Here is a 13,478-nt window from a genome sequence, read left to right on the forward strand (position 1 = left end):
TGCCCTACCTGAGTCCATGAGAGAGGGTTCTTGGGAGCCTGCCCGCCCCTGGCTCCCTTGGGACTTCATGCCATTGCTCTCTGCCTGGCCAATTGTGCTTTGTGTTCCCTGGCAGCCATACATCACAGCTAAGAGCATGATTACGTGCTGAGTCCTGGGCGTTCTTTCTAGAGAATCCCTGAATGGGGTAGTCTTGGGGACCTCGACACAGGAGTCTACCGGAGGAGCCCAGACAGGTGATGACAGCTAAAAACCGGGCAGGGATGGTGGGAATGTGAAGTGGATGGAGCTGATAGTTAGGAAGCAGAAAGGAAGGAACTGGCGGTAGACTGGTGATGGAGGAGAGAGAGAGACAGAACAGAGGTGATGCCCAGGTTCCACCCTCTTTACCCCTCTATGCAGTGGCCTCTCAGGTGCTGTATTCTCTGCAGGTGCCTTGGGATTCTCTTCAAAGCTCTCTCTGAGTGCTCAGCACACAGCTATCATTGTTTATTTACCTGTATATCTGAATGTCTAGATTGTAACTTTCATTTGGTCCCCAGTTCCTAGCACAATGGCTGAGAACAGAGAAGTTTTGGCATTCTTTTACTTGTACAGATTGAAGCATCTACTATGAAATTCATGACATAAACAAATTTAAAAATTAACATAAGTTACATATCTTTAATTTTTTCACTTGTAAAATAGCCAGAATGGTGTCTATTTTCAGATTCTTATAAACATTGTCACTGACGATAAACTGACTGTTTGACAACAGACCTCCCTCACACGATCACTACTATTCTTGAGCTCCCTGCTGAACTTAAAGGGAAAATTCATTGTACACTTTGGGTTAAACCTAAGTACATGATTTACAGTTGATTTGATTTCTTTCTGGAAACATTTGTTTTCTAGTTTCCTAATCATATACGTAGAAATTTGATTACTCAGGCAAATGGATAATAAAGCATAGTGATTTCCTCCCAGTTTCTAATGCACAGGAATAACAAGACACACAAAGCAGTACTTACTTTGGTATCGATGGCAAAGCCCGTTCACCTTCTGGGGAAAAAACAGAAAGAGAGAGATGAGATTCCTTCTATTCCTTTTGAAAAGATTATGTATAGAAATCAGAGAAAGAAGACGAGTCTTATTTCAGAATTTTAGCAATAACCCTTTAAAACGAAGTTGGTATACTGCCTATCTGTCTTAGGTTTCCATGGCTTTATTTTCAGTATTTATGACAAATATACACTGCCTGCGGGTGCAGACTGTATAAAAGGTATTGCCAATCAAAATCAAATGCTAAGGGATAAACTGATGAAAGATATTCTTCCCAGGAGACTCCAGAAGATGAAGAATTTCTCATAACCAAAGCCAACATTCTTTACCAAAGACTGAACGTCCTGCAGCAACATCAAAACCCGTGCAGGACTGTGCTCCGCAACAAGAGAGGCCACGATAGTGAGAGGCCCGCGCACCACGATGAAGAGTGGCCCCCGTTTGCCACAACTAGAGAAAGCCCGCGCATAGAAACGAAGACCCAACACAGCAAAAATAAATAAATTAATTAATAAACTCCTACCCCCAACACCTTCTTTAAAAACAAACAAACAAACCTGTGCAGGACACACAGAAATCCAAAGGAAACAAACCCACAGATTGTGTTCCTGGAGGAACGGGGGCAGCCAAGGGGCCCAGCAGCCTCAGAGGCGGGGCCTGCAGTGTCCTGTGGACTCGACTCGGGAGGTGCTGAGGCCCCCGCGACGGTGGCAGACTCCCCCGCCACGGCTGGGCTCTGGCCAGCGCATCACAGGCAAGCTCAGGACTCTGCTCCGTGGCCGGGGAGACGTGCTCCCTCCCCTTCATCAGTGAACCAGGAAGCACGGAGCCCCCTGGTTTCATCTCTTTTATCTGGATGAATCTGGTGGTAAATCCATCCCACCAGTCCCCTCGCTCCCCAGGCCACGGGTTCCCCTTGTCAAGGTCTCCCGTCCCTCCTCCTATCCCCTGGTCCCCTGTGAGTGCAGGCCGGTCCCCTGTGAGTGTAGGCCGTATGGCCCTGAGCACAGCATGATGCCTTCACACAGTCCATCTCTTGAAAGATTCTCTTCCTTCTGGTGGAAGCATCATCCCTCAATCTTTCAAAGCTCAATTCAAGCTCAACCTCCTCAAAGGAGCCCTTCCTGGAACACCCCAAGTGGCTCTGGATGGCCTTCCTGTGCTTCTGCTGCATTAGCAGAGCGCTTCCCATGAATCAGACGACTGAGAAGGTCAGACTTGACCCGCCCACAGGACACCCCCCACAGCAGAGGACCCGGCACTCACAGCCACTGCATAATACCCAATACACTGCAGAAACTTCATCCAAATTTCCTATGACTTTCTGACATCCAAATTTTAAGCAAAATAACCACGTTATACCATGAAGACCAAACTCAGAAACACTGGAAAATCCTATCATTAGTTTATTACCCCATGGGTGCTACCACCACCACCTTACCCACACTCGACACTGTCAGTTAATCATATGGGCTTTCAAATGACATGTCAGTGTGATTTCTAGCTGTTTTACTCTCTCTGTTGAAATTTCTACCTCCTTGGAGAGAAAAAGGAACCAGATAATGAAATATCTGGTTAATACAGACTTTATAAGAAGCTGGGTTCCAGATCGGGCTTCCCTGGTGGCGCAGGGGTTGAGAGTCCACCTGCCGATGCAGGGGACACGGGTTCGTGCCCCGGTCCGGGAAGATCCCACATGCCGCGGAGCGGCTGGGCCCGTGAGCCGTGGCCGCTGAGCCTGCGCGTCCGGAGCCTGTGCTCCGCAACGGGAGAGGCCACAGCAGTGAGAGGCCTGAGTACCGCAAAAAAAAAAAAAAAAAAAAAAAAAAAAGAAGCTGGGCAGGAGTAGGAAGAAGGCTGAAAATGAGGCGATTAACAACTGAAGGAGCGTAAGAGAGTCAATTTTCAGGAAACAAGAACGTAGCAGAATATTGAGAGAAACGGCAACAGACACTGTAAGCAGCAGCGTTATAAAAATCCCTACGCGCTCACCAACTGAAATGCCCAATTCTAGGAGCTAACTTTTGACACTGCTTTAAATTTATAAGTTGAATGAGTAACATATGCTTTCTCATGGCATTCATGTGGTCTCTTATTTCTCAGCATAAATTCCTTAGGATTAAGGATGCATCTCTGTATTAACCCACATTTTTATTTTCATTTTTAGAACTGAGGCTTTTAATTTTTAAATAAAAGTTTTTATTTGTTTTTAATTAAATAATCAATACAGATTCACTGTAACAAATTTAAATCATAAAGGTCTATAATGTAGACAAAAAAAAGTAGACAAGTTGAAGCCCCCCCCACCCCGCCTTCACATACAATTCCACCTTCCTTAGGGGTATTCATTGTCCACACTTAACTTTCCAGACTACCAGACTCCTTGTATGCTTATAAACACACACAGGTTTGGCTATACACACACACGTGCACGTAGGTTTCAGCATGGAAATAGGGCCACGTCTTTTCAAACAGCTGCATGGCATCTCACACTCCCTTATTTATTAGCTACTAGCTCCACCCCCGTAGACACCGGGGTCGTTCCACATTTTGTGCTACCGAAGACAGTGCAGCAGGGGCGCTGCATCAGTGGTCCTGTGGGGCTGTTTCCAGGAGGGGCCGGCAGTGCCAGGAGCCACCGAAAGCACTGTCCCAACTCACGCCGACACAGTGGAGTGTGGAGGGCACCTCGCAACAGCCCCACCAAGAATGGGTATCACCGTCTTTCCACCCATCTAACAACAGGTTAACAGACACAGAATGCTATCTGTCACTGTCTGTGTCCATAAGCTTACCGGACAGTGTATGTCCTTTCTTCTATAGGTGCCCATTTTTACCCTCTTATTCAATGAGCTAGAAGAACACTTGAAGAATAAGGGATTTTAATTCTTTATTGTATGTATTACAGATGTTTCCCCTTCTATGTCACGGCTTTAAAAAGCATTTCTTTTACTAATAGAAGCACTTTCATACTTGTGTACTGATGAACCCTACGGATTTGCTCTCCGTGCCTTCTGGGTTTTGTGTCAGGCTCAGGAGCAGCCCCACCCTCACAATGTGCAGTATTTAGCATCATCCTCCGTATAGAAACCTTCCTTGAGAACGATGAAATTATGACCCTGATTCGCACAATTCTTTCCTCTGAGGAGAATTTTACTAAGATTGAATTTTACTAAGATTGAAAAATTGCTACTGAGCTTTCTTGCAAGTAAAGGCAAGGTCAGATGACACCCCACGATAAGGGCCAAGGTCACACAGTGACTCTGCTGGAACCTGGTTCAGGGCATCGGACTTGTGACTCTTACTTTTCTGCCCCAATGATACCACCTTTAAAAGCACTTCTTAAATTCAAAGCAATTATGGTGGATCACAGAGCTAACAAAGTGCATCTGGGCACGTGAGACCTCAGGTGTAGAACTTGCACGTCACTCTAACTGTTAACACTCGCAAGCGTGTACGTGCTCCTTACCATTAAGCAGTTTATAGTCTAGAGAGGACAGATGGGTACGTACATGATCGTTACTTAAAGTACATACCAGGAAAATGGTGCATTAGAGTTGTGGAAACATGTTTCACATTTATTTGAAATTAAAAAAAAAACTAAACTAAAAAATGCACATGTGCTCTTGTCCACGTATTTCTGACTATAATCCATTAAAACATTTGGCTTAAAATATTTCAATTAGGCAACAAAACAGTCATGTAATAAGTACATATGCTGTGATTTAGAATAAAGTAAATAAATTATCAGACTCAATAATTAATTCTATAAAGACAACATAAAATTGGTAACAACCAATGCCCTACTAGGTTTTTTATGAGAAGCATTTTCATTTATGCTGTTTTCATATGAATGAAGAATTTAATGCATCTCATTTCATGAGATTTGATATCAAAATGTTTCTCCCTAGAGGGGAAAAAAAGCCAATTAAAAACCAACACAGGAAGATGTTAAAGCTTCAAACATTTAATGCCTAATGTCTGAATGTTATTTTTTTGTGTACTAACAAATTAATGAAGAACATTTTGGTAAATCAGGATGAAATTAAAAAATTATTCACTAAAAAGAAGATAGGCGATATGGCACATTTAACATTTTCCATAGCATACTATCTTTATATGAAGCAACTTTCCCAAAACATTTAAATAATGTTTGCAAGGTACATACCCCCATTTAAAGCACAAAATGAAAACTCAAAAAGCTCATGGATGCAAAAATTTTAACTGAGAGTAGGCTTTAGATATTTCTAAAAGCAACTTCGTTACATAAAGAAAGTGATGATAAATACACACTATATTTTAGGGAAAAAATTAATGAAGAGGCTTTATTGGTCTGATCATAGTGGGAAAAACATTTTTGCTAGATTAGCCACATCCTGGAATCCATGCACTTACTGGCCTTTGGGTTCATGGCTTTAGATACCGTTTTCAGAGCACAACACCCTGACACTAACTTTTAAACAAAGGTTCCAATGATGCCTCTGCTTCACACCCTCCCGCAATGCCCTCCACCTGCTGCCAGCACAGAGAACTCGACTGCTGGGCAGGCAGGGCCCTCTGCTGTGTCTACACTTGGAGCTCAGGGCTTTGTCATCTGCTTCCCTTGTGTGTCTCCACATACGCTTCCCCATTCGCTCACCACTCAGTCATCCCCGACTCCCTCCAGGGATCGTCCTACCCACAGAGGGGAGTGCTGGCAGGGATCCTGTGTCCACCTGCCACGGAGCTGGCTACCTGCTTGACGGGGACTACTGTGGACCCCCCTACCACGCTATAAAGTAGGTACCATTCTTCCGTTATGGACGAGGAATCTCCAAGCCAAGGCTCATCCAGTGTGTCAAGATCACACTGAAACTAGCAGCAGCGTTGCAATGACAGCAACACTGAAGTTTCTGATGCTGTACGTGCCAGCACGGCCCCAAGCCACCTACACACGAGGCCGTCCCCCCACGACTACACAAGACAGGGACCACTCTTCGTTGTCTAGTGGGACGGAACTGAGGCACAGAAAGTTAAGTACTTTGCAGGTGGCATGCACTCATGATTTGAACCCATAGGTCAATACAATTCCAAAGTCCAGTTTTTTCCTGCTTTATTTCAGAAATCCAAATCCTCTGAAACACCCCATCTTACTGCCTTGTGAAAGGCTAAAGAGACACAGTCATGTTTCTAAGGTTCATCACATCATGCTTAGAACTACTGCTCTAAGCTTTTGAGATCTATGAGAAAAAATAGGAAAGAGACTTTATTTATCATGAGTTACAAGAGACTTAAAAAAAAAAAAAAAGACCCAGAACATAATCCCAAAAGTTTATTTAAAAATGCTAATAATGGTAACCTAGAAAATACATTAAATATGTTGCTCAAAACAAAAGGGTCTAAACACAACGTTTCCTTTAAGCTCTGTCCAAACCCAGCTCTTAGGCTGTGAGCTGGATCACTTCCCTAGAAAAGCAAGAATATAGATCCACTGGGCTGAATTATTCATTCACTCTTCACTTTCACAGAGCGATCTAAAAGGACTACAGGCTGTGGGGTGAGCTCGGCTAACGATTCAGAGGGAGCACTGGAACAGAAGGAGAGCTCACCTTTCTGGGGCCTGATGATGAAAGACTGCGTGGCCCCGTGCACCAGCCGGCAGTACCCATCTATCAGGTCGGCCATGTTCTCGGCAATGGTCAGGGACGGTGCCGTCACCGTCAGAGGCTGGACAGGGGAGAAGACCCAGAGAGAGCCGTTATTGTTCTTTCCAGTAATCAAAGGGACAGCTGCACTGTGACATCAGATCTCTAGATACACTTGAACACAGAGAAGAGTGGGAGCGAAACAAGATCTGTCATAAGGTTTGCGTGAAAAAGGAAGTTTGATATTTAAGGATGTTATTCCTAGAATATGTGACAGAAGGCAAACCCAGGCAAAAAAAGAAAAAGCACTTAAACCGAGACTCCCTTTCTAGAACAAAAAGAGGTGAAAAAACCACTTCCCTTCAGAATGTCTGGTCCCTTAGGCACGCTCTAATTAAAAAAAGAATTTAGAAAATTAGTAAGCTAAAGTAGAGCTTATTTTAGAAACTAGACAAATGTGGAGTCAATTTTTATCAACGATCCATCGTCATTTTTCTGATATTAAAGAAAATTAGTGGAATTTCATTATTTTGAGCATGCATAGCATGTTCTGCCTAAGAGCTTAGAAACCACACTTTTCAAATTAAACATGCAATTATGATAAATTTCCTAAAAACCTATCATTAAATGTTATCCAGGAGATAATCAAAGCTGTATTTTACTTTCAAACACAAGTATGTCCTAACTCATGTAGTCTTCATAACCTCCTTCCAAAGGGACAACTTATCTCACCTGCATTATTCTAAGTATTATTTGGGGGTAGCAAACAGAAAGGAGGACAGCCTGAAAATCATGGTGCAAACGAGAAACTACTGAGATATTTTCAGGAAATTTCAATTTGCAACATGGTTTCAATATCTCATGGCATCATTTGTTTAATTCTGAGAATCAACTGCCTGGAGCCTAGAAACGCCACGATCCCAAGGCAGTAGGAGCAAGAAGGTGTGAGGAGCCCTGAAAACAAACCACCCCAGCAGGGGCCGCAGCAGAGCAGGGCCCAGGTGTGCGAGTGGGGCCAGGTGAGCTCCAAGAACGGGCTTCACCCACGAGTAAACCTGCGTGTGCCGCCAGGTTGTGCAGACTCTTCAGTATGTGAGTATTTTCTGTCCGTCTTTCAGAAAGGTCACCTTATACAGTATTTGCCAAATGTTCATTTCTCGTGCCAGGCCTGCCTTTACTTTCCACACCACGTGCTGATTAAGAAGAGGCTCTGGGTCTAGACTGTCTGGGATGAACTCCATGTCTACCACCTACTAGGACCGTGGTTACCGTCCTGTGCTTGGTTCCCTCATCTACAGACTGGGGGTAACCAAAGTATCTCAAAGTGCCTCTTCCGCTGGGTTCTGAGGATGCCGTGTGTTGTCCTCAGCTTCTGTGTTAAGTGTCAGACAGTGGGGACATATGTGGCAGAAAGTACCAGCTGCTGCCGTGGTTATTTTCCTAATTATTACCCGCCAGAGAATGTCACATACTGCACAGTCTGGGAAATAACAATGTAACATAGTTTACAGAATTTATATAATTCTAAGAGGTTGATTTTCTTGGTAATTCATGATAATCTTCCAGCATCTCCACAATAAGGCTCCATTAATTTTTAAACCTGTTTTCTACTCTTGAGGGCATTTAATCCTTATTATTTGTAACGTAACGCTTATTACATTAGAGAAAGCTGTGATCCTGATGACCCATGAATACTTCTCCTGCACCCAGAAACAATCATCATTTCTACAACAGCGCTTTATTTCCGTCTTCCCACCATGACACACTCCTTACCTCAGGCGCTCCTGCAATCTTCAGCTGCAGCGTCCCTTTCCTGTCCTTGTCTTCGCTGTTTGAATACTGAATGGTCTGCACTTGATTGAAGTCAGCCAGGTGTGTGGGCTTTGGGAAGAAAAGGCAAACACTCTGGACCACAGATGCAAGACTCATGTGAACTATTCTGTGCAATCCTCATGGTCCCAAGCCCACCTCATCCTCCTGAGGACACCTCCCTAGACAGGATGTCTGAGGAAACCAACTGTCCGTGTCGCCTGGGGGACCATTCTCCCTCTGAGGAGCAGTCAGGGACCTGCTAGGGCCACCTGCTCACCTCCCGGTCAGGGATGTGTCTGCTCTCTGTGCTCCTGACGGCCGAGGGGCACTCCATCCTCAGGAGCTGGACAAGTGGTCACCAGTCCCACATGACACATGACAGAGAAAGGAAGAAGGGAGTCCCTGACCTGACTCACCCTCTGGTCTGGGGGGAACTGTGTGAAATTCTTGGCCTAAGGGAACATTCTGCTCCACTTCTCACAGAGAGAGGGACCTGTTCCCACTCCCAATGCACCCTGAGCTAGAACAAGTCTCTGAAACGTTCTGAAGTTCCAGAGTGTTAACAGTGCTAGGGGGACGCTGGGTATCCAAAGGACCCTTCCCACACAGACAGGCCAAGAGAGACACTTCATTTTCCCAAGAGGAGTAAACTCTTTCTTCTTATGCAGACAAAATACGCCCATCCGTCTTTCATCCTCTACCATTTCATGACAACGACCAGTTTGCATGAGACGATTCCTACAGGTTTATCCAAAACAATCGGCCTAGTTAGGACCTCTTTCTCTTAGAAAATCACAGGTATCAGCCCCTCCCTGCCAAGTGCCCCACTCAGCACAGATTATGCCACTGGGACTGAGCCGGAATTATGGTTCAGAAGGGGACTCCTACCCCGCGCCCCTTCACAGGGAAGCGTCTCTGCAGCACTGCTCTCAGGCACAGCTGTGCTCTGTCAGGCCCCCCGCACAGACGCCCACGGGCAGTCCTCCATCCCCTGGGTAGCACACAGCACGGCCCCCACGCCCGGCCCTCTCTTGGCCCCTGTGGCCTCTGCCCTCATGGGCTTTCCTCCTCCCTCCCTGGCTCTCTTTCCATTTCCTGGCTTCTCCCCTACTCAACACACAAACGTTCAAGTGCTACAGGGCTCTGTGCTGGGCCCCGTTCTTCTCCCCAGCTGTGCACGGCCTCCCCGGCGAACACCATCCAGTCCTGTGGCACAAGTACCATCTCCAGTCCTGGGCTCGGACTCAAGTATCCCACTCCCTACGTGACATCCTCGCATGGACATTGGAGAGAGACTGCCCGCACACCCAGCACAGTCACGGGGACGCCCCCTCAAAACACCTTCCCCCTCCTGTCTTCCTCACATCAACAAAAGCATCACCATTCAACCTGGTTCCTGAGTGGAAATATGAAGGCATGATTCCTGACTCCCCTCCTTCCCTTACCCCACATCCAGCCCAGCTCCCAACACCTAGAATCCGTGCGTTTTCCCTCCATCCCCACGGCCACCACTCCAGTACAAGCCACCGTCTTGCACGGTGCTCAGAATCCGTCCTGCAATTGTTTCCCAGTCAGTGTCCCTTCATCCCTGTTGGTCCTCTACACAGACAAACCCCGGAAGCTAGGGAGGTATTTTAAAATGTAAATCTGGTCCTATTAAGTCCCCTGTAAAAACAGTACAATGCTGGCCAAAAGGAATCAAACACCCACCTGATCTGACCTCTGCCTGCCTCTCTGACCCAATTCCCCACCAGGACCTCGTCTTGATGGGATGTGCTCTGGTCTCACTGGGGCAGGGCCATTCCCCGGGGGCTGTTTTCAGCTGACCGAAGAATGAGGAACATGAGTGAGGACCAGGGCTGTGAGGGGCCACATAACATGCAGGAAATTCCCACGTGGTGAAAAACTGTCTTGTGTCCTGAATGGCTTTCAAATGTCCTGGTGTTTATTCATGCTGGTGAAAAATCTGATTCTAGAACCCACATCTATTTGAAAACACGAAGTATGCTCTGCGTGGAATTTTCCAGGAACGCAACTTAGGTGTAATTCAGGGAATATTACACTTTCCTGTCTTTGGAATGTTACTGTGAGTTGCTCACCATTTTGGAAAAGGACATCACCAAGGGCGATGCCAGTCTGATGTTTGAGCTGCTGGTACAAGGTACAGACACTGTCATAGAGGAGGCCTGAGGCTCCTTCTAACACACTGGGAACCAGATACCATTAAGTCAGTGGTGACACATGAAATGAGAAATATCTCAATTAATTTCAGTAAATGGTTATATTAAAATATGCCCATTACTGGCATCTTACAATTTTAAAAAATTTCCAAAGCACAAAAAGAAAGTTGAGCTATGGAAATTATTGTATTTAACTTATTTTTTATTCCTTCTTTTAACCCATTGTTTTTCTGCCTCATTCTGACATTATCCCTCAAGGTCGGCCACATAACAAGAATAAATTCTAAAGAAGTACTTAAAGGGAACAGCAGAAGAAAAGAATAAAAATAACCAAAAGATAGTAGAAAAAGGAAATCTGTGAAGATAAATACTGAAATTAATGAAGACAAAGAGATTAATGCTATAACCCTAACTGCTAAGCCTGTCCTTCAAAAGCGGCTGAAATAAATCCTTTGCAAATCTGAAAAGAAGAGACAAATCCACATAGACAAGCTTAGGACTGAGAAAGGATATAGAAATAACGTTCCTGGAAAGATCCTAAGAGCATCACGAGATGCAACTCCATGGCAACAATTTAAAAATGTAGAAAAGCAGATGAGACGCCAACAGTATGAATTAGCAAACCTGACACACGAAACGGACAACCTGAAGAGATGTTACTACTGGAGAGGCTGAAAAGATGGTGCACCACCACCGCTGGAAAAGGCACCATGTGGTAACACAGATCGATTCTATCCGCCTTCACAGGACACACAACTCTACCTTGACTTAAAATATTTCAGGCCACAAAATGATGAAAAGGCCCCTAATTCACAGCCTGATAAAATGAGTGTAACTTCTAATATCATGTCCTCATAGAGCTAATATAAAAAGAAAAGACTAGATTGACTTCACTTATAAATAGCTGCAAAAATTCTACATAGTAGCAAATATAATAAATCACTATTTCAAAAGAATAATACAGCATAACCAAGTAGGAGTTATTCAATGGCTCAATATCAGCACATCTAATCAAGATTAATATAAAATAATAACAAAATTAAAAGAGAAAAAACCAGGATCACATCATTATGGCTGAAAAGCCTTCAGTTAAATTTAGTAGCCACTCCGAATAAAAATTCTAAGCAAAGGGGCTTCCCTGGTGGCGCAGTGGTTGAGAGTCTGCCTGCCGACGCAGAGGACACGAGTTTGTGCCCCGGTCTGGGAGGATCCCACGTGCCGTGGAGCGGCTGGGCCCGTGGGCCATGGCCGCTGGGCCTGCGCGTCCAGAGGCTGTGCTCCGCAACGGGAGAGGCCACAACAGTGAGAGGCCTGCGTACCACAAAAAAAAAAAAAAATTCTAAGCAAAGAAAGGCATAATTTAAAAACATGAAAGATACTTTACTAAAGGGACTTTCCTGGTGGCACAGTGGATAACACTCTGCACCCCCAATGCAGGGGGCCCGGGTTCGATCCCTGGTCAGGGAACTAGATCCCACATGTATGCTGCAACTAAGAGTTCGCATGCTGCAACTAAGGAGCCCATGTGCTGCAACTAAGGAGCCCATGTGCTGCAACTAAGACCCCACACAACTAATAATTTTTTTTTTTAAAAAAGATACATTACTAAAACCCAACATCAAAAATTATCCTGAATGATGACACACTTTTAACTGATAAATTAAAACCTAAAACAAGATAGGGATATCCTCTACCACCCGTTATTAAACATGATCTTCAAGGTGCCTGTGAATATGAGAACAGGAAAGAACTGCATAGATTAGAGAAAAAAGTTAAAACTATTCTTTTTTTTGCTGATTACATGATTATACCTATAAAATCTAAGATTCTAATAAAAAATGACTTATTAAATGAACATGGTTGCTGAATATATGATAAACAACAATCAAGCATATTCTGCTAAGGTTGCTGAATATATGATAAACAACAATCAAGTATATTCTGCTATGCTCACAGTATGAATTTTAAATTGGAAATGGCCAAAAACAATTTTCCCAATAAGGCCAAAAACTCTGTAATACTTATGAATTAGCTTAATACAAAAAATCTATATGAAAAAGACTATGACATCTTATTGAAGGATGTAAAAGAAGTCCTGAACGGGCTTCCCTGGTGGCGCAGTGGTTAAGAGTCCACCCCTGCCAATGCAGGGGACATGGGTTCAAGCCCTGGTCCGGGAAGATCCCACATGCCGTGGAGCAACTAAGCCTGTGCGCCACAACTATCGAGTCTGAGCTCTACAGCCCATGCTCCGCAACAAGACAAGCCACCACAATGAGAAGCCCACGCACTGTAACGAAGAGTAGCCCCCGCTTACCGCAACTAGAGAAAGCCTGCACGCAGCAAAGAAGACCCAATGCAGCCAAAAATAAATAAATAAGTAAATTAAAAAAAAAAAAAAAAGAAGTCCTGAACAAATAGAAAGACATACCATATTCTTGGGACAGATAACTAACTAATATCTACTTTCACAAATTAACAAACAAGTTGGAATCCCAACAGAATTTTCTGCTAATGCTATAAATTTGGTCTTGAAAGACTAAACAGCCAGTAACAGCCAGGAAAGTGTACAAAAGAAAAAGGATATATGCAGAAAATGTACAAAAAAAAGATGACACAGGGATGCAGCACCAACCTAGAGCAATCCCATCTGGATGGAATCAGTACAGAAAGAGAGAACTGTGTCCTTGGACCAGAACAGAGGATCCAGAATTAGATCACAAAGATGGCAGAAATTCAATTCAGAGGTAAAAGATATGATTACCGTGCTGACACGGCTGTCTGCTCACTGGGACACCAACAAGAAGAGCAACAAGGGGAC

General features: G+C 44.4%; 1 protein-coding gene across 4 annotated transcripts in view; it reads right to left on the reverse strand.

Moving 5' to 3' along the window:
- The window catches only part of PTK2 (protein tyrosine kinase 2), a 250,824-nt gene that overhangs the window by 93,452 nt on the left and 143,894 nt on the right, over nt 1-13,478 (reverse strand). For all 4 annotated transcript variants that reach the window (XM_060115655.1, XM_060115653.1, XM_060115654.1 and 1 more), the window contains 3 exons: nt 8,439-8,546; nt 6,630-6,747; nt 1,011-1,041 (listed from right to left, as the gene is read on the reverse strand). In XM_060115655.1, coding sequence (XP_059971638.1) covers nt 1,011-1,041; nt 6,630-6,747; nt 8,439-8,546 — 257 coding nt within the window. The remainder of the gene's footprint in view (nt 1-1,010; nt 1,042-6,629; nt 6,748-8,438; nt 8,547-13,478) is intronic.

Source organism: Mesoplodon densirostris, chromosome 13, assembly GCF_025265405.1.
Source record: "Mesoplodon densirostris isolate mMesDen1 chromosome 13, mMesDen1 primary haplotype, whole genome shotgun sequence".
In the NCBI taxonomy this organism is placed as follows: Eukaryota; Metazoa; Chordata; class Mammalia; order Artiodactyla; family Ziphiidae; genus Mesoplodon; species Mesoplodon densirostris.